This window comes from Pleurodeles waltl, chromosome 5 (genome assembly GCF_031143425.1).
Source record: "Pleurodeles waltl isolate 20211129_DDA chromosome 5, aPleWal1.hap1.20221129, whole genome shotgun sequence".
Lineage (NCBI taxonomy): Eukaryota > Metazoa > Chordata > Amphibia > Caudata > Salamandridae > Pleurodeles > Pleurodeles waltl.
This window is the reverse complement of record NC_090444.1, coordinates 112,895,847-112,917,895: the sequence shown is the minus strand read 5'-3', so window position 1 is coordinate 112,917,895 and position 22,049 is coordinate 112,895,847. Positions and strand designations below refer to the sequence as shown.

At 41.4% G+C, this 22,049-nt stretch overlaps 1 protein-coding gene across 2 annotated transcripts in view; it reads right to left on the bottom strand.

The window, feature by feature from the left end:
- Window positions 1-4,705: 4,705 nt before the first annotated feature.
- TRIM35 (tripartite motif containing 35) overlaps window positions 4,706-22,049 on the bottom strand; it is a 134,269-nt gene continuing 116,925 nt past the window's right edge. Inside the window, exon 6 of one of the 2 annotated variants that reach the window (XM_069233747.1) lies at window positions 4,706-4,841. In XM_069233747.1, coding sequence (XP_069089848.1) covers window positions 4,822-4,841 — 20 coding nt within the window. In that variant the 3' untranslated portion in view covers window positions 4,706-4,821. Of the gene's footprint in view, window positions 4,842-9,269; window positions 10,099-22,049 lie in introns of those variants that run through there. The other variant, XM_069233746.1, reaches the window with a different exon arrangement.

Sequence of the window (22,049 nt, the reverse complement as noted above, 5' to 3'; positions counted from 1 at the left end):
AGAAGGGGTGTGGTCTAATGACATCAACACCCTATATCAGGTGTGCATAATTATTAGGCAACTTCCTTTCCTTTGGCAAAATGGGTCAAAAGAAGGACTTGACAGGCTCAGAAAAGTCAAAAATAGTGAGATATCTTGCAGAGGGATGCAGCACTCTTAAAATTGCAAAGCTTCTGAAGCGTGATCATCGAACAATCAAGCGTTTCATTCAAAATAGTCAACAGGGTCGCAAGAAGCGTGTGGAAAAACCAAGGCGCAAAATAACTGCCCATGAACTGAGAAAAGTCAAGCGTGCAGCTGCCACAATGCCACTTGCCACCAGTTTGGCCATATTTCAGAGCTGCAACCTCACTGGAGTGCCCAAAAGCACAAGGTGTGCAATACTCAGAGACATGGCCAAGGTAAGAAAGGCTGAAAGACGACCACCACTGAACAAGACACACAAGCTGAAACGTCAAGACTGGGCCAATAAATATCTCAAGACTGATTTTTCTAAGGTTTTATGGACTGATGAAATGAGAGTGAGTCTTGATGGGCCAGATGGATGGGCCCGTGGCTGGATTGGTAAAGGGCAGAGAGCTCCAGTCCGACTCAGACGCCAGTAAGGTGGAGGTGGAGTACTGGTTTGGGCTGGTATCATCAAAGATGAGCTTGTGGGGCCTTTTCGGGTTGAGGATGGAGTCAAGCTCAACTCCCAGTCCTACTGCCAGTTCCTGGAAGACACCTTCTTCAAGCAGTGGTACAGGAAGAAGTCTGCATCCTTCAAGAAAAACATGATTTTCATGCAGGACAATGCTCCATCACACGCGTCCAAGTACTCCACAGCGTGTCTGGCAAGAAAGGGTATAAAAGAAGGAAATCTAATGACATGGCCTCCTTGTTCACCTGATCTGAACCCCATTGAGAACCTGTGGTCCATCATCAAATGTGAGATTTACAAAGAGGGAAAACAGTACACCTCTCTGAACAGTGTCTGGGAGGCTGTGGTTGCTGCTGCACGCAATGTTGATGGTGAACAGATCAAAACACTGACAGAATCCATGGATGGCAGGCTTTTGAGTGTCCTTGCAAAGAAAGGTGGCTATATTGGTCGCTGATTTGTTTTTGTTTTGTTTTTGAATGTCAGAAATGTATATTTGTGAATGTTGAGATGTTATATTGGTTTCACTGGTAATAATAAATAATTGAAATGGGTATATATTTTTTTTTTGTTAAGTTGCCTAATAATTATGCACAGTAATAGTCACCTGCACACACATATATCCCCCTAACATAGCTAAAACTAAAAACAAACTAAAAACTACTTCCAAAAATATTCAGCTTTGATATTAATGAGTTTTTTGGGTTCATTGAGAACATGGTTGTTGTTCAATAATAAAATTAATCCTCAAAAATACAACTTGCCTAATAATTCTGCACTCCCTGTATAGTGAAAACAAGCGTGGTGCAATAACGCATCCCTGGCGAATACCTTTCATAATTCTAAAGCCTGGGGTGCACTCGCCATTTATCCTGTAACATACATGGGCGGTCAGATGGCTATACAGCTGTACTAAGAAGGAGACTATGGGGCTCATTCTGACCCTGGCGGTCACGGACCACCAGGGCCAATGACCGCGGTAAAGCCGCGGTCAGAAAAGGGAAGCCGGCGGTTTCCCGCCGGCTTCCCGCTGCCCCAGGGAATCCTCCATGGCGGCACTGCAAGCAGCGCCGCCATGGGGATTCCGACCCCCTTCCCGCCAGCCTGGTTCTGGCGGTTTTCACCGCCAGAACCTGGCTGGCGGGAACAGGGCCCCACATAGATTTTCAGTGTCTGCGTGGCAGACACTGAAAATCGCGACGGGTGCAACTGCACCCGTTGCACCCCTTCCACTCCGCCGGCTCCATTCGGAGCCGGCATCCTCGTGGAAGGGGGTTTCCCGCTGGGCGGGCGGCCTTCTGGCGGGCGGCCGCCAGCCCAGCGGGAAACTCAGAATGACCGCTGCGGTCTTTTGACCGCAGTACGGTCTTCTGGCGGTTCCCGCCAGGCCGGCGGCATCTGCCGCCGGCAGGGTCAGAATGACCCCCTATGTCTGAAGGAGCACCCTATGTCTGAAGGAGCACCCAAGTCTATCAAGACTTTCCATAACTTGGTATGATTAACAAGGTCAGGTGCACTGCTAAGACCAGCAAAGCACAGAAATGTATGACCCTTTTTAGCTCTAGCACAGCACAATTACTCACAATAAAGTGATGATTGATACACTACTCCAAAGTACCAACTTCAGGCCCAAAACCAAATTGTGCATCTGTAAGCACTTGATTATCTGTTGTCAAGATCTCAAGTCTTTTTAAGAGTATTTTACCTAACAGATTAACTGAGGAGTCGAGGAGGGAGATAGGTCAATAGCATCTGGCATTTCCCGAATCCCTTTTTTAAAAACTCAGGACAGTTATACTTTCTGCCCACGTAGCTAGTATATATTCTTTTGATACTGCTATCTGGGTCCCCAGAGTACAGATTGTGATTTAAAAGCATCTACGGGGACCCCATCTGGGCCCGGCGCCTTCCCATTAGCACATTTCTCAAATGCTACTCTGACTTTATTCAGGGTAATAGGATCTAGGATAAGAGGGCTCACCACAATCATATCTGTACGTGAGGAGATTGTGGCTATATTATCTGGATTAAATATCCCACCATAGTGGGTAAGACAATCAGCTGGTTGCACCTGCGTCAGGATCTCAGGTGCATTTATATCTAAAAAAATAAAATGGCTGATTTACGGTTTTCCAAAACCAGGTACAGTTCCTTAGTTTTGCTGCCTGCTGCAAATCTTCCCATGCCCTCTCTCACAACTGGGATTTCCTTCACTCCAATGCATGTTTATAAATTAAACGCTTATTTTTGACTTCCTCCAGATTTTTGTACCAGGCCTGTATGGCTTTGAGATTTTAGCTCGCTTGTGAACAACGATGATCGAACCACCTCAATTTAACATTTTTGGTTTTAGACCTAATTTTTAGATTCCATGAAATAGCAGTTGTAAGTTTACAGATGGCAATAAGGATTTTAAGCGGGCATCAATTACATTCCGTACTGTAAATTTCCCTTTGTTCTCTGTAAAAAATGTTTTTCCAACAGATCAACTACACTTATGCCGCACATCCTAAACTAACATTATGTCCTTCTGTTTCCAGATAAGTCGCTAACTGATACCCTTCTTTATGATGAATTCCTATATTAAGGGCCAACAGTAATTGTAGATAGTAGCTAAAAACAGGCACAACCGCAAATGAATCAAACATCGACAAACCATGCTTCGAATTTGATATATGATCAATAATTGAGAACCCCTCCCCCCCCTGCCCGGATAGGTCAGTTTCACCATTTCCTAGATCGACATTATGTTCCATCAATTCCAGATCATACATGTATATCATTTCGCTCAATAAGTCCCCATACGTATCATGAAGAAAATGATTGGCCATTTCCTAGTTCATCCATATAACTGCAGACATTGCCTGCAGTCATTTGACATGCAGCAATACTGAAATCTCTGGCCCATATCAAGATATATAGGGGGCCACAATACATCCTAAAGAACACATTTAACTCTTTCTGAAGGGCAAAGACCACCATGTTCTTAGGAGAGTCAAATGTATTATCATAATAATTAATCAACACAATTCCCATCTTATCTTTGGATTGAAAGAATAAAAACTGAAAATATGGAGAATTAGTGAACAACTTTGTAAGTGCAAACGGAATTTAAGGTTCTGCTAGCCCTCCTTTTGCTCTCCCACTTGAAGATGGTACAACTGGGTAATAACCAAGGAATATCATTCAATATCAAAGACCCCCTTACGCCATGTCTCTTAAAGAATTAATTATGAGCACGTGCTTTCTGGGGATGTAGTCTTCACTTTAAAGTGCTTCTTGCAACTCACAGCCATCACCCTCAAAATCTGCTCAGGACTGCTTGCATTAACCCTGCGCTACCCAAGTGATTCTGAAGCCGCTTCATTGCTTGCCCCGTTCTCCCAGAACAGCATTCGGTTTTCTCTGCAGGAGACAAGGAGCTTCTCTATAGTGGCAACTTTCTTCCCTACAGTGAACGACTAACTTACAAGGGGCTCACCTCGGCCGATGCTTCTCTTCATTCTAAAGCACATAATATCTGTGCATGCAGTCAATTTCTGGTCAGCTGGGTCCCAACGGAGACACTCTTACACATTCCCGGCCAGACTGTCTTATAGGAAACTAAGGGCCTGATTACGACCTTGGCGGAGGGGATTACTTAGTCACAACCGGGACAGATATCCCTTCCACTGTATTACAAGTTCCATAGGATTTAATCAAACTTGTAATACGGTGGGCGGGATACGTCACATTTGTGACAGAGTAATCCTCTCTGCCATGGTCGTAATCAGGCCATAAACAAGGACTTTTGGCATCTCCGATTGGATGAAATCTTTAGAAGGAAAAAAAAAAAAAAGAACTTCTACAAATATGGCTATTACAATGCACTGATGAGAGAAGAGACATCTATAACAATTGAACTGGAGTATTATTTCACTTGTAACATATTTGGTATCAAAAATATAATTTTTTCCTAGGTGGATTTTGAATACACTATAGTGATCTGTAATTAATTTTCTGTCTTCTATTATTAATTCTTTAGTCTGTTTCTTCTGCTCGTTTTTATTTTTTTTACACCTGTTTTATGATAGTCATTTTGCCTTCTTTCTGTTGGCACCTTTAATTCTTCCATTATTTTATGCTTTCCATTTATTTCTTGTCTTCCAAATGCAGCATATTTCACCACCTCCTTTTCCTTTCTAGTCCAGATGATCCTCTCCTAATGTGGTCAAAGTGGAGAAAAGTATTAATTAATTATCTAAAATTATGAGGTTCTTTTTTTCGACAGAGAAAACAACCTCCATGTTAATACATTGTTAGGGGGTGAAGGCCAAGATCTATTTGAGAACTTAATTAGTAAGAAAGGGGAGAGAATTACATTACACAAATTTGAGCTTGCACTGAAAACTGGACGTACACTATTATCCCAAAGTTTCCATACATTTCCAGAAGTTCTATTTTGGTAAAAGAAAACAACAAAGGTGATTCAGTTGAAGTCTTTGTAACAGCGCTTAGAAAATTGGCTGTTCAGTGCAACTTTGTGGAAAACACAGAGGAAAGAATTTGCAATCAATTTATGTTAGAATGCAAGAGTGACAAGGTTAGGGCAGAACTGTGGGTAAACATGATCCAAGTTCTCAATGAAGTCCTGATGATAGCTAAGCAAGTGGAACACTCCATGCAGTGCATACAGAATTTGCAGAAATCCAAAGGTGATGTCAAAAGTAAGACTAATACCATACACAACCTCCCCACAGAAGAAAAAAAAAAAAGAGTTTTAATGAGCAAAAAGGTCATTGTTACAGGTGTGGCAATCCCAATCATTTGGCGAATTCCAAAGATTGTCCCACTGTACATGTAACTTGTGAAGTGTGTGGTAGGAAGTAACATTTTGCCAAGAGCTGGAAGTCTTCCTCTAGTAAAGAGGAAGTGAATGAAATTGGTGCAGATGAGGAAGATTTTTTTTGCAAGTATACAATGATGAGGTCAATGGTGTTACAAGTGCCAATTGTACACGGTATATGTCCCAGGCAAGGGTGATACCATCTTAAGTTGGCCGCACCAGAAGCATTTTATAGATCCTAACCTGAATCTCCAGGATTAGGTCATGAAAGTGGACATTTTGGCTGACCAGTTTCAGCAAGAGTTTCCCCTGGTGTTTTCTGATAAAGTGGAATGTGTGAAGGGGGATGATCATTGCATTAAGATCTAGGCGGAAGCCTTACCTGTTGCGTGCCAGGTCAGGAACAATCCCTTGAGGCTGCATGGCGTGGTTGAGTCTGAATTGAATAGACTAAGGAAGGAGGGAATTATTGAGGCAGTAGAAGCTGTACAATGGGTGGCACCGGTGGTGGTAGAGTCCAAGTCCTCAGACGAGATTTGGCTCTGTGGATCTTCGTCATCTAAATAGAGGTTATTGAAAATAAGTTTCCCCCACCTAACATAATGGAGATGGTGACGTTGATGGGCAGCGCTAAGTATTTCGCCACACTTGACGTGTGCTTATCATCAGGCCAGACTGAGTGAGGATGTAAAAGACTTAACTGCTTTCAATACATCCTTCAATGTGTTCTGCTTCAACAGGGTGCCATTTGGTATCTGTTCTGCAGTCTCTGTGTTTCAGAGCTTCATGACCAATCTGTTGAAGGGAAGTACAGGCGTCAAATTCTTTCTTCATCCATGTATGATCATGTAAACACAGTGAAGGAAGTACTTAGTATATTTCTACATAAAGGAATCCCGCTCAAGATTAGGAAGTGCAAGTTTGTTCAGTTGCAGATTATGTATTTGGAACATGTATTTGTTTGCAAAGGGTTTGAAACCTAAGGCTGAGCTTATTACTGCCATAACACAGTTGACAGCCTTCCAAGAAGGAAGAGTTTCACACATTTTTGGGAATGGCAGAATTTTATGCCAGATTAATCCAATTTTGCAGGTCACACGGTGGCAATTGGAAGCCTTCTCAAGAAAGGTGTCCAACTTGATTGGTCAGATGAGTGTCTCAAGGATATTCAAGATTTAAAGGCTGCGTAGGCATCTGCCCAATTTTTAAAGAGCTTTGTCCCAGGGATACCTTGTGCTGTTCTTACAAACGCAAGTCAAAAAGGGCTTAGTGCAGCTTTGAAGCGGGAGGAGATCACAATAGCTTTTGTACGTAGGTTGTTAAGGGGAGCAGAAGTAAGGTAATCAACCATAAAAATAGAAGTCCTTGTGGTGTGTACTGGGCGGTAAGGAAAATTCAGCAGATTCTTTGGAGAGTTAAATTCGGAGTATGCACAGATCATAAGCCGCTACAAGAAGTTTTTAGGAAAAAGGTTCTGGACTGCATTTCCTTTAGAATTTGTACTCCAGGATTTTCAATTTTGTTCCACTTTTTTGTCTGGTGTTGAGAACAAGATTGCGGATTGCTTGTCAAGACTGGCAGTGAATTCTGGGTCCAGAGATGAAGAAAGTTGAAGGAAGGAAGCTGAAGCTAAGGTGTGTAATGTTACGTTGAGGTGTGTGTTACAGAGAGTGAATGGAAGCAGAAGATGGAGCAAGATAAGGTACAGAGAAGCATGTGTCAGTTTGTCTTACCAGGGGATCAGAGTTGGGGAAAAAAGCAATGTTTGTCGGTTTTGTGCATATTTTTGATGAGTTGTCAGTGAGTGATGGTATACTGATAAGGGAGCAAATTGCTTCCACCCAAGGGTGTCAAGGAACATTTAATACAGCTTGCTCACAAGGGTCATTAGGGAATGCAGACGACAAAAGAAAGGCTCAGGTATGTGTAAGATTGGACATTACGGTAGAGAGAACTGTGAGATATTGTAGCGAGTGCAGTTTGAGTGACAAAAATATGAAAGTAATGACACCTTCCATGGTCTGTAGGGAAATTCCTACAGAGCAATTGGAGGTGGTTGGGTTGGACATTGTTGATCCCATCAATGTGGGGAACACCTCCAAATATTTGTTCGTACTCATGGATGTGAGCTCCAGATGGCCACTACTGAGTGACCAATGACACTGCTGCAGTCAGATTTTTATCTGAGGTGGTTGGGAGAGAGGGCAATATGGGGCCTATGGATAATGGGTTGCAACTGACCTCTAGGGAAATGTAGTGGTTTCTGGTTGGTAGGGGAATCTCTCATAAAAGGTGTTACCTATATCATCCAGAAACAAATGGGATGGTTGAAAGGTTCAATATTGAAAGAAACCATTTAAATTGTACAAGATAATGGATAGAAATAGGTGCAGGTTGTCAAGAGGAGAGTTGAGGAATACAGATTTACTCAAGAAACTCAGACCCTATACTGTGATGGATCCTCCTTGGTTGAGAGACTACAATAAGAATGAAATGAGGCCCAATGAAATAATGGAGGATAGCATGGCATATAGAAGGTGAGAGAAAGAGATATGACAGTCGTAAGGGAACTAAGCCTTTGCCCCTAACACTGGGTGATGTAGTGATAGTAAAGTTGCCGTTGAGATTCCGAGGATCACCACAATTCAGCAAAGTGTATCGGGGGATGACTCTTCAAAGATGCAGTCAAATTAGATGATAGTCACATCTGGAATTTTAATTGCGTTGTGGTAATGAAAAATAATCGGAGTATTGATACTTTATTAAAGGGGGAGGTATGTGGTAATGTTTATATTTGTGTTTCACTTCGACTGGATATGCGTACCCATGGCTACCCGGTCTCCATCGGAGTAGGTTCAGATTGGAATGTTTATTGTTGAGGATTAAAACTGTGAAGATCATTTAACTGTAGAACTGATGTAGGCTGTAGCTGGAGTTTCTTCTGTGAAATAAGTCTGGAGTTATTTTCACCTGACTTGTTTTGAACATTTCTTGAAGCATTCAAGATCTTATCTTAATTTCACACACAGATAATACTTAATCATCGTGACAAAGAAACCAGAGGGTAAAAATAAAAAAATTAAACCTAAGAAATCCATTAAAACCTTGAAAGTCCTGGAGAACAGAAAATGGCACTCCTGAGCAGTAAGGAGTGACTCTTGTGAACTTACAAAATCAAATCCCATTCTGGCTACCATGGTGTACAAATGGGTTTATTGTCCCCATGCATCTCTTCTGTATGGTGTCCTTAAGGAAAGATCCATGCAAAATTAGCAAAGAGAAGAAATGAAGTAGTAACAGGGGCAATTGGCCAGATATGCAGGAATGTAGTTTATGGGCAATAGACATAGCCAAGACATATGCTTGGATGCAACACTTGCTACTACCTGGTGGAAATATATACTCCCATCAGGAGGTAGGGGCCAGGGATTCTCACAAATTTCAGGAATGACAAATTTACAGCATATAAACACACAAAGGCTCCAAAATGTATTGCATCAGGGATCAATGCCACCCTTTAACCCCCAAGGGTTTTCTTCTGTGTGCAATCTCATTTTGTTCACGAAACAATTTAGAAAGAGAACCATTTTAACCCATACCTAGCTGCACATTATTGGTATACAACTGTTCTGTGTGGGCCACACAAGCAACCTCTCCTGTGAATAGCTTTGACAATGAACATCAGCCTGATACAGAAGATGAGGCAGTTCTATGATAAGTTGTGATCAGCCTTTTTTGCAAGGAGGAAAGTCAATCACATTCTAGTTTACATACACAACCCTTTTGTTAATAACTGAAGCAAGCCAACTTTTGCACATGCTTTATTTAGAAAAACTTAAACAGTGAAACATACTTTTTTAGCATACGCCCAATGTATATATATATATTTTTTTTACTTCATTAGATTTAAAAAATCCATTAAATACTTGTGACATAATATTACATATGTTCTTATCACGATTATGAAAGTCACATGGTTTGGAGTATAAGACATTTCAAGAAGGGTGGCAAGTAAGTGGAATGTTATCCATAAGCACACCATGTTCTTGTTAACTCAAATATAGCTAAAGCACAGGATCTTCCCGGATAGATATTCTTACAGGGCAGATCCTTAGTGATTCTGGCGGTGCATCAGGCTTTAGGCTACCCACATAGAAGTATGGGAAGACCTCACCTGAAAAGTTCTCATGGAATGTGTAGAGATGAGATTTGTGTTCACCATCATAAAAGGACAACTCTCCTTCCTCACAGTCCAGCTCCACGCGGATTCTCTTCAAGCTCCTGCTCAAACTCAGCTCAGTCTTGGAGGAATTAGAGACCCAGCACTTCTCGCCCTCAATGCGTTGCATGTGGTAAATGTACCAGTAGCCACATTTGGAGTCGTGATAGAAACTCTTCCTTCTCCCATTTGGCTGCCTGGTAACACCAACACGCCAGTTTTGGATGCCACCTAGATCCACCTCCCACGAGTGCTGGCCTTTGGAGAAGCTTCTGGAACCCAGTAGGCAGGGTGCAGAAGTGAAACGCTCTGGAGTCTCAACTAGGAAAGAGTAGCCTCGATTTGTCACACTGTTTAAGTTATCAGAAACAGTAAGCCAGCCTGCAGCAGTGTTGGGGTCAAAACTGAAGGGAACTGAGGAAATAAAAAATAGTGTTAATTAGCTATCAAGCTACAAACAAACTTCAGGCCTAACTTACTGAGCCTACCTCAAGAATATCTCTCTTCAATAAGTTTATATTAAACTTAGCAGCACCCTATCAGATCATCAAGTTTCAGGACACTTGCGTAAAGGGCGAATATAACTACAACAGATCAAGTGAGTACAAAATGAGCTTGCTATCTAAATGATTGCAAGAGGAGTCCACTAATGGGCAAACCTGTTGCCAACATGACACCATCAACCACATAACACTTGTTGATAAGAAGTACCAGACAACTAGAATGGCTTTGTAGTGGATACTTTTATCCCCTTAAGTATGAGGTAATTAAGTTCAACTTTAGCAATTGTCCTCTTATATTAACGCTTACCTGTAGAATGTCTCCGGTTTTTACTCAGTCTCCCAATTTTTTTTTCCATTTCAAAACAGGCAAACTTCCTCCAATCTCTGTGGTCTGAAATCATGGAGTTCAGTGTCTCATGCATGCAGAGGACACAAGGATTCTACTGGATCTTCAAATGGCATCTGCCCTCTCATAGTAGGATAATGGGCAATACCTGAATTGTTAATATACCAATATACTGTGGCTTCTTGCTTTCAGATTGGCTCCCACCATTAAGGAGATGATGCAGAATCAGTGTAATGTTTGCTAGGAGGTTAACCTTTGGGCTACAGCAGAATGCACTAATTACGACTTCATATCTGTTCTAGCCATCGAAATCATACATTATACTGAAACAAGTAAAACATCTGACAAGGCAATAAGCTCATCTCAAAAACTGCAGGCTGTTTACCTCAACTTGAGACAATGCTCAATAAATTTCAGGCACTTTAAATCAAGTGATTATAATCATTTTGTGATCAGAAAAAAAAACGTCGCTGTTTTAGCATTGATTGCTTTTCTAATTTAAGAAGCGGTTTGATCTAATGTAGAAGCTGATTTGGCATAGTCCTCCAGTTATTTCATTAATGCCTGCAAATTTAGTGAATCCACTAAATAACTCTAGTCTAGCAGGGACGCTAAAGTGAAGACTGTAAATAATTTGGATGCAAGTGGGTTTTTTGGCTTTAGTTTTAATGGAACTCTTTCTAAAGGAATCGGTAACACTCAGACCTTAACATTGATCCAAAATTAAGTTGTAGAGGTTTTCACAGGTCAGTTGTTTGTAGTGTGGCCCCCGGCAATTACTGGAATGAAAAAGAGCTGGACCATTTCAGGCCCTGTATAATTTATATTATTTTAAGTGCATTTTATCTGTGGTGGTCATGCTATTTTATAGTTGTAGTTTAATTATTTCATGCATGCTAGTGGTTATTACAATACATTTATATGTTGGTCTGTCGGCATACTTGAGCAATACATTTGTGTAGCATAGTTTGCACTTAAATGCATGAAAACAAATCATCATGTTGAGTATTATAAGGTAGGAATATAATCTCTGCATGTGTGAGAGCTGTACAAGACAAAACATTGGATAGAAGTATAACCAATACAGAATCACTGTAAAGTGTAGCATACTTCAAGAAAGGATTATATAGAGGTGGCAAAGAATGACCCACATAGTGGTATACAAAGCTGTACACAGATGTATCTAGTAGCGATATAAAAACAAGCACTAGCAAAGTTAATGCGCCTTTTAAATTCGTCAAAGCTGGTTTTGTTTTTGTATTTGTTTTATAAAATGTTATTGTTGGGTAGGTTGCCAGGCCTTCACTAATAAAATAAAATTAAAAAAAATTGGCAAAATGCAAAATAATGTATTCGTTACATTAACATAGTAGCCCCCCCCCCCAAGACTGAAGAAACCTACTTTGTGTGCTACTCTCCTACCTGTGAAAACGTACAGTCATTCACAGTGAAGTTAGCCAATCACTTAGGTGGGTTGACCCATGGTCCCATGGTGTATGCTGAAGTGGGTGGAAGACCAACGTGAATCAGACAAATGAACAATGGATGAACAGGATAGTTGAAAATCCCTACAAGTAGAACAGTTCTATACTTTTAGTAAACTAAAAAGGTCTTGGCTAATGCTACACACAATGAGCTTTGTGGAATTATTTATAAAAGTGTACAAAAAGTTTGCCTTATGTATGAAAACCTGGAACCAAACCAAAATATCTATTCCAGGGCTTCCTAAACTTTTTAGAACCACAATCCAATTTTTAGGACGACAAATGTTTGCTACCCACCTACCTCCTAATGGACATGTGTGCGGTGATTTTTAAATGTAACTAAAATATTGTGGGGTAGCATGCTGCCATTTACAGATAGCGAATTTTCCATTGAAATGGTCACCAAATTTACATAAACATACAGTTTTACTGCTAAAACTATGAAACACACAAATGTGTGGAAATCAAGTTTCTTTGAATATTTACTTGAAAATGCACAAATGATAAGAGTATTCATTTTGTTTTGATCCTCTTAAAATCTGTTTCGAGCTCATTTCAAAATAACAAAAAATACATTTGCTTTATTTTTTTTGTTTTCCAACTGCTGAAAGTATACAGTTCATTTACAGATATTTACATTTGGCTGTGTTGCAAAAAATACAACATTCTAGTTCCTTTCCTTTAACACTCCCTGTACTCCAGCAAGATTATCACAATTTACTTTAAAAAGCCCTCTCCCTCTGCATATTGTAATCCGTTAGGCTCTACTAGTAGTTTGGCAAAGTATTTTGCATATTTGTTTTATTTTACTCCAGTATACCTGATGGGTTCCTCGTGCGATGTCTTTTTAACCAACACAATAGGTCCGAGTTGCTTATGGTGAAAAGTCAACAAAAAAGGTTATAGACTTGCCTGTAATGAAACCATATGACAAAGGGCCTGACATACTGATTGAGAAAAGCATATGTTAAAGTCAATAAGCATTTAAGGCTATATTGTTATTACTTTGTATTAAAGCCAGCATATAGGTATTTCATTGCATGGGATCTCAGATTACCATATTAGGGACTCATTGGTTGTTGGTAACCCCCCCCCCCCGCCCCTCGACACACTGTGGGTACAGAATCCTCGTTAGGCCCTCTTAGGAGGGCAAGTATTTTGCTTTGCCAACTGTAATTGTGTACACAATGTAATTTTATGACTGTGCATCTGATCATTGCCCTGAGGGAAAGCTTATGCTCTGTATAGGAGTCCTCAGCTGGTTATGGTGATAAGCCTTGATAACAGCTAAAGGCCCAATGTGTTCACCAGTAAAATTATTTTATTTTCATTAGTCTGACCTGTTTATTATTAAGCATTGGGCTTGGCCGATTGATTGTGAAAGGCATATGTTAAAATCAGTCATTTAAGGGTGGGTTATTTCTCTGTATTTATCACTCCATATAGGTTTATTTTGTTATACAAACTGTTAAATTAACTTTGTAAGGAATGAGTTTGATGTTAGTTCCCGTCTCTGACAAACTGTGGCCTAATTGGCTGTCCTTTAGTTTTGAATTTTCTTATTTTATAATCACCCCTTTCATTTCTCTGCCTCTCCTCTTCAAACCCCAACCCACCAGCACTGACACCCTCAGCCTCCTTGATCCCACGGATGCAAACCCAGATGCTGTCTTTCACCACCTGCCCACTGCCTGGGACTAGCTCACCACACAACCCCACAGCCAGTGCAAACTCAGTCCACGCAGGAGCACCACGGATCCCTGCCCCCAAATTTTCAACCCCTAGTAGCAAAATGATAAGCAGCGAGCTCAACTCCATCTTCAACTCATCCATAACCACAGCCACCTTTCCCGAAGTATAGAAACTTGCAGAAGTCAAACTCCTTCTCAAGAAACATTCAGTCAACCCAATCTCTCTGCTCCTCTTTCCCACCAAAATCATTGAAAAGGCCATCCATAGCCACCTCACAGAACACTTGAAGATCAACAATCTTCTGGTCTCCTCCCAATCTGGATTCCACACCAAACACTGAAACCACCCGATCGTTGCCACGGACTACCTCAGAACCCCCTTCAACCGTGTAGAAACTGCAGCCTTGATCCTCTTTGCGCTCTCAGCAGCACTTACCACCATATCCCACCACACCCTTATCAAAAGGCTTCATCACATCTGAATCCAAGGAGACGCCCTCCAATGGATTGCATACTTCGTCGCAAGAAGAGCTCACAGAATCAGACTACCACCTTTCACCTCGGAACCCAAGAACATCATCTGCGGCATCCCTCAAGGAGTGTCCCTCAGCCCTGCTCAACATCTACATGTCCAACATTGTCAGAAACCAGGGAATGAACATCATATTCCATGCAGACAACACTTCGCTCATCCTCCACGATCAGAAGACCCCTCCACCACGAAGGCCAACTTCCGCAGGTACATGACTAGCATTGCCGACTGAATGAATTACAACTGCCTAAAACTCAACACCGACAAAACAGAAGTGCTGATCTTCAGGAACAACACCTTCCAGTGGAATGACTCCTTGTGGCCTACTGAACAATGACCAGCACCCACTCAACTCAGACCACGCTCGCAACCTTGGCATCATCTTGGGACAGCCACCTCACCATGAAAAACCAAACCAGATCTCTTCCACCGGTTTCCTCTACCTTGCCATGTTCTGTAAATCTTCAAATGTCTCCTCGTCAACACCAGATGAACAGTCACTCAAACTATAGTCACCAGCCGGCTGCTGTGCATTCAACAGAGGAATCACCACGCACCTCCTGAAGAGACGTCAGACTATACAGAATTCAGCGGCCAGACTCATCATCACCCTCCCCAAACTGGCCCACACCACCCCAATCTCACAAGGTTCCATTGGCTCCTCATTCAGACGAGATGTACATTTGAGATGCTGATCCACACCTACAAAGTCCTTAACAATCAGGGGCCAGCATACATCAACCACTGCCTGAACTTCCTACCCTCCAGACACCTGCACTCCGCTTCCCTCAAACACACCCCCTGCATCTGCTGAAGCAAGGGTGGCGGACACTCCTACTTCGTAGCCAAATCCTGGAACAACCTGCCCCTTCACTTACGGACCTCCTTTCTGGAATTCAGGAAAGGACTCAAAACCTGGCTGTTCGACTGAACCCCTTAGAAGCTATGTTCTTAGTGCCTGGATACCCTCATGGGTGATTAGCCGCGCTCCATAAATCCTGTTTGACTGATTGTAGGGGGAGAAAATTTGCACTACTATGATGCTTGCTAGAAGTTCCTAGATGTCTGCCTGGAGTTTGTAATAAAAAAGAAAAAAAATGAAATTAAACTTACATGTGTGTATTATATATATATGTATATACATATATGTATATACATATACACACACAATATCTATATATGTATAAACAATACACCCCCCCCACCCCTCCCCTTTGGGTCCACTCTGGTCAGCCATTTCCCTGTCAGTGATATTTACACAATACTTCCATCCATGACAGCAAACTGTATGGATAATGGTTCAGGCTGCATCAGTCACTGGCTCTTTTGCCCTAAGAATGATGGCATTTTCTGATCACATATACATCCCTCAGAAAATGGGAGCTTCAATGTGCAGGGCTGGTTGGCTGTCCTTTAGTTTTGAATGTTCTCCCTTTATAATTCCCCTTTCAGTTATTTGTTTCTCCTGTTTATCTTAATGTTTTTAAGAGGGTACTGCATCTCTCCAGGTAGGGCTACTGGGTTGCTTGCCACTCATTTCATTTGCACATTCCATGTGGCCACTCCCTCTAAACCCCAAGATCATTATAGAATGCTGTTGTCCTTAGTGTATCAATGTTTTACCCTTCCAGGATGGCCAACATGATGGTTCCAACTGTGGCTGCCAAGCTTGAAATTTAAAGGATAGACTATTTACAATCCCTTGCAAGACGAACACCCACTGCTGTGTCTAGTTTTGTTATTGCAAACATATGTCAGTCGTGTTCTGGCAGTATGCCTTCTCCTTTATACTTGTATTATTTTAATTTAGCTTAAATATGTTGTTTAGGTTGTGTGTTTTATTGTGATTGCATTAGAGGGTGAATGAATGGATGAGTGAGCGGACTGATTAATAGATGCATGAGTGGAAAGATGAGTGACACACTGCACGTATAATGACTAACTGTCTACACCACATTGGTGACAAGGGACAGGGTTTATCCTAACCTGGGCAGGTAGGGTATTCTACACCCTATGAGAATTTCTTTAGAAGGAACTGGTCAGCACACTCTTATTCTTGGATATGGCTATAGTGCTGGAGTTTGTTTTTACTTCCAAATTACATGGAACCTTCCATTAATCTCAGTATGTGTTGAATATGTATCTGGCAAAATTCACCATTCTGCTTCTAAGCCGCAAGGTCCCACAACCTAGTTAGAAGTAATTTTACTTAGAAATCAAACAAATATGTCTGAAATCATCCCCAGGTCTCCCCTTCAAGTCCACTACTCTACAAGGCAATTTTAGCTTTGCCAATTCCTACTACTTCCTTCAGGTCTTGTGTGTCATTTTGTCTTAATAAAACCCCAAATATAATAAACTATTCTTGCACTCCACTTTATCATATTGGTCTGTGTTCTAGATAGTATTTTAACCCCCACTATAGAAGACACAATAAGTGCACCAATGTTTATATAGGTGGTATTAATCAGTAGAAAACTCCTAAGCAGCAGCACAAGCATCCATTCCTTTAAATGTGGATCATAAGCAGACCAATTGACGCATTCTAGAGGAGCGACTGACACCAAAAACAAATGTGAAGTTAATGTTAGAATTAACTATAAATTAACCACTCGATTCAACTAAATCATCTTTTAATCTGAAAAAATAGAATCCCATGGGAGTGCAGGAGAGGTGAAAATAGCAATTAGGGGCCAGATGCAGCAAAGGTTTTTTCCCATTTTGTGTCAATGGGAAAATGTGTTCGTACGTATGGCCCCTAGTCACTGCGGAGATTTTTCATTGAATGAAAGAAGACAATCTGCTTGCATAGATAGTTTATTTAATGAAGTGGTATAAATGAAAGAAATCCAATATGAAGAACAAAGGATGATATTGGGACGAAGGTCTGTTCTAACAAATAAAGCTCAACACTTCGGCACCTCTCCGTGAGCATTAGGCACAGAGCGTGAGTGTCTCTTTGAGGAAAGGAAAGTGACTACAAGCACACACCCCTCCCGGAGGAGCTTTGATATGAGAGTCCAAATACTATTGAGTATCAATGACAGACACCATAAACAATAGGTATCATCTTGTGACACCACATCAGTTAGGTGAATTGCACCAAATCACAGAGCATGTATTATTTATGCTTTTATTAGAGGTAGTCAAACAAGGAGTGGCATGAGGGAGTCAACCTTGGCCCTGAAGAGGAGCCTAGGGGTAAGGCTCCGAAACATGTAGACTAGGAAGTCAGGTTACCGTAGCCCCCTTTTTAATTGTACCGCCTCCAAAAGATCTATTAAATCATTGGAATTACTAGGAGACAGGTACTTTTTAACTCACTCGAGACCCTACCACTCCTATCCCTCCTATGATTCACATTGACAAGACTAAATCAGTGCTCCCACGTATCCCGTAGGTTGTAACACGCCCCACTCTGTAGCAGAACGGGAAGAAACCCAATAATGAAGCATGCCACCAAGGGGTAAACCTGGTGGGCGAGGGTTTTTCTAACAGGAAAATCCTTTTTCCTATCCATCCTGTGGTATTTCTTTTTAGCTAGGCCTCTTTTGTAATGTTTTATAGGCTACACGGAGGACAGACCCAGCCCACAACATCCTTCTCCCTCTTTGTTGGTCATCAATTTCACCAACCATATTTCTAAGCAATAGAAATGCCGCTTAGGACAGATCTCAAGGCATGACGCAGGATTCAAATAATTCTCAAGGAATTATACAATGGTGCGGCAAAGTAAAGTTACAGTTCTAAATCATATCCCAATTCTCTGCAACTCTTACAATTATTTTGCCTTCCTTGCCGAAGATGGTCCTAGTCAGATATGTGCTGCTGCACCCTTTCAATGTAAACAAAATCTGAGGCACAAATATGCCAGTCAGTTAAGGGTTTGTCCATCTTTGTACACAGATACCTGCTTAAAGTACTTGAGGTATCAACACAAGTTGTTCTAATATAATGAGACCAATAGTCCAATGCTCATGCTTTTAATGTTTTCATACCAGTCTATGGCTAATAACAGTGAAATTAAAGATATTATCAAATATACAAATTAGTATGTGCAATATATTAAATGCAAATATTGACTTATTGCAGTTCAATGCTGCATTTCACTTATTATGCATGTACTCAGTTTAGGAAGTAGGGCACATCAGCACACTCTACACAACAGGATTGAAAAAAACAAAAGTTTACAAACATGTTCAAAATTGAACCGTTTGTTCAGTAAGCGTCCTTCACTATCCATCCAATTTATATAGAATTAAAAATGGTCCATTAAAAGCTATTGATAATGCAAGTGTTCCTCATAAATCTGGGGTGCTTCACCCAGGTAACTACACATTATAGGAGTGTCCAACTTCTTGCCAGAAGATTTATAATTTATTAAATTTGTATTTGTCTAGTTGCTGTGCTGCTCTAGTTTCCTGGAGTGAACCAATTGTTTTGATATATTGATAGTATCCTGCTTCTTAGTGTTATTTCATTAATACCATTTATTGCTGCATGCAATCCAGTCACAGCATAGACCACTTCACAATCCCCTCAAAAATCTAGCCAACGAAGGCAGCTTGAAGAAAGAGGCCTATTGGGGAGACATATTAATGCCAATAACACAACCAAGCAGATCGTAACTACAATATCTGCATAGTATCTTTTACTGTACGCAAACTAATAGACGATGTCAGTTCGAATCCTGGTAGCATCTGGTATAATGCTATAGAATGTTACATGTAAGCTTAGGTGTTAACCTGTAACCTAAAGACGAATAAATCCACACTGAAGTTGCCCAACCCATTTGTGATCTTTCACTGATGCATACTTGTTATGTACTAGGTTTGCCTGTTTGAATTCTGTGCATTCATGAATTGAAGTGTGGAGATGACACAGCAAAGGTAGAGGGACAAAGGAAGAGGCTGTCATTGTTTCAAAGCAGCCATTATTGTTGTGCGTTTTCTACGTGCTGATGTCACACACATGCGCATCAGTGTTACCATGTTTAGCAGCTACCTTGTAATAAGAAGAGGTGCCTGACCTTTGGATATTGCAACTGCATTGGATTCCTTGACTTCAGATGAGCCATACTGTCACTATGGGCCTGATTATAAAACTGCAAGTCCAACCGCCGATACGGCAGTGGGGAGGACGCTGCCAAGCCAACGGTCTCTCCGCCGCTGTATTAAGATGTTCCCGTGGGGCCGGATGGTGGAGATAGTGCAGCAGCATTGGCCTCGGCTCTAAGGGAGAGCCAAGGCCAATGCCGCCACACTGCCTCTACCACAGTCTGAACGTACACAGTTGCCATTCTAGACCGTGTACATTCCGACCGCACTGACGGGGGGGGGCTCTATTGCCCACGACCAGGCATGGGCCATACAGGGGACTCTTGTGGCCAGTCTCTGCGGAAAGGCAAATCGTGATCAGCACCGATTGAACACGGCTTTCCCCACTGCCGCGGGATCCAGGAATCTGTAGGCGGTGGCAGCCTTGTGGCAGTCCGATCGCCAAGGATGCGGCGACGCTAGGATCGCCATACTCCTAATCGGGCCCTATGTTTGGTGCCTAACTTATATTGTTTAATATTCTTTATTAACATATTTGGAGAAATTTCACATTTCTACTATTTAAGCTATTAATCTTCCACTGCCTTTTCTGCACACATCAGGAAAACCATCTATTCAATGAAAAGAATGGTTAGAGCTTTTAATGCCTATCTGGGAGCTATAGATTAGTTCAAATTCAAACAAGACAGGACAAGATAGTGACTTGAACATTCTTAAGGCATGGAAGGGCAGGAGATTTTTTCCACATTTGCCTAGTTTTGTGTATGAATCTGTGAATGAACAACATGACAAATTTGAAAGAAGCTGTAAAAAAGGTTAGGTAGCCATTTCGCTAAGTCACCAAATTTAATAATTAGGAGGCAAAAGTTATTTGAGGGAACAGTTTGCTATGGAAATGATTAATATGTATGTGGCTTCTAAGAGTTTTAGCTTCTAGATGAAAGTTCCACTCTTTTACAGACCAACTAAAAGATTAACTAGTTACAAGATGCTTTAATAAAACAATTACAGGAAAGGTTACTGACCTGTAAAATCCTTCTCTGGAGGAAGCAATGAAAATTGCCAACATACAAGACTCAAGAGAATCTGTTAAACATCGGAATAAATAAATAAATTGAAAATACTATCTGCATTGTAGAAGCCAACAAGTTTAACAAATCCAATTCTGCACAAAATGTGTCATTGGACCTTGTTTTCCTTATGAATCTAAATTTCATATTGCTTCCTTTAAGCATTGCCATGCAGTAGGTAAACAGTGTGCTAAGTGCCACACCACCAGTCACCTCGCAGAGTTTGCAGGATGAATAATAAATCCACTGGTGTCAACACTATGGGCAAGCTAGAAAATGAAGATGATTTAACTGCTAACATGAACAATTTAGGACTGTGTGTGCACGTAAATGAGGATGATTTTCCCAAGTCTAAATATCCAACTGAAAATGTCTGTCAGGTGTGGATACAGTTATTGACTTTGGATCTTGGATCGAAACAACCATTGTTTCCAGGAACACATTTGAGGATAATTTTACAGAGGAAAAGTTAAAACCACCCAATTTAAGTCCTCAAGGTTAGGATGGGACACAAATTGAACATTTTGGGTATTTTTATACTACAGTTAAATTCAAAGGATAAGACGTTTTAGGAAATGTTTAGTTACACATTTGGGTCCGGATAACTTTGGTGGCATCAGCAAGGTTGTTTGGGTACAATTTCAAAACCTGGGTGTGTTCAGGAAATTTTGGGTAGTTGTTGGACCTGGCCCTTTTATAGGGTCATTCCCATGACATTTTGCCTTTTGCCTCCTTATTTTTCTGTCCTTTGTTGGCTGACGTTAGGACTCTGAGCACTTTTTCACTGCTAACCAGTGCTAAAGTGCATGTGCTCACCCTTGCAAAATTGGTATGATTGGCTTATCCCTAATTAGCATATTTAATTTACCTATAAGTGACTTGTAAAGTGGTATCCCTTGACCCAGGGCCTGTAAATTAAATGCTACTAGTGGGCCTGCAGCGCTGCTTGCGCCACCCACTAAAGTAGCTTCTCAAACCTGTCTCAGGCCTGCTAGCGCAGGGCCTGTGTGCGCAGTTTACTGCCACAGGGACCTGGCAACTAAATTTACTTGCCAGGTCCAGAACGCCCCTTTTACTACATGTAAGTCACCCCTAAGTTACGCCCTAGGCTATGGGCAGGGTGCCATGTTTGTAGAAGGCAGGACAGGCGCCAGGTTCCGTGACCAGTCCTGGTAGTGACAAACAGCAGTGAGACACCAAGTTAGGCTGTGAGTGCTGCCTTCTCATAGGATTACATTAGAAATGTCCTGCCTTATGTGTAAGGGGTATTGTCTGATTTATCAGGGGTATCATGTTTGGTATGGTTGTGATAGCGATAATAAATGCTGCCTACTGGTGTAGGTGTATTTTTTTATTACTGTGACAGAAATGCCACTTCTAGAAAGTGCGCAATTGTCTGTGCTTATGACTTCTGTATTTTTGCAGCTTGCCTCCAATCCATGTCTGGGCAGATTGACAGTTGGGGCTTTGTGCATACTTTTCAGACAGCCTGTACACAGTGAGGGTGGAGGTGTCACAGAGGTGCATCTACATATTGTATATAGTCTTCTGGGCCGAGAGAACGTAGAGGAAAATAAATCACCTCCACAGCCCAGGACACCAGTATTGCCTTGAGCGCTTTCTGTGCAGCCCGCATCACCACCGCAGCCCGGGACACCAGTGTTGCTGTGCACGCTTTTCAA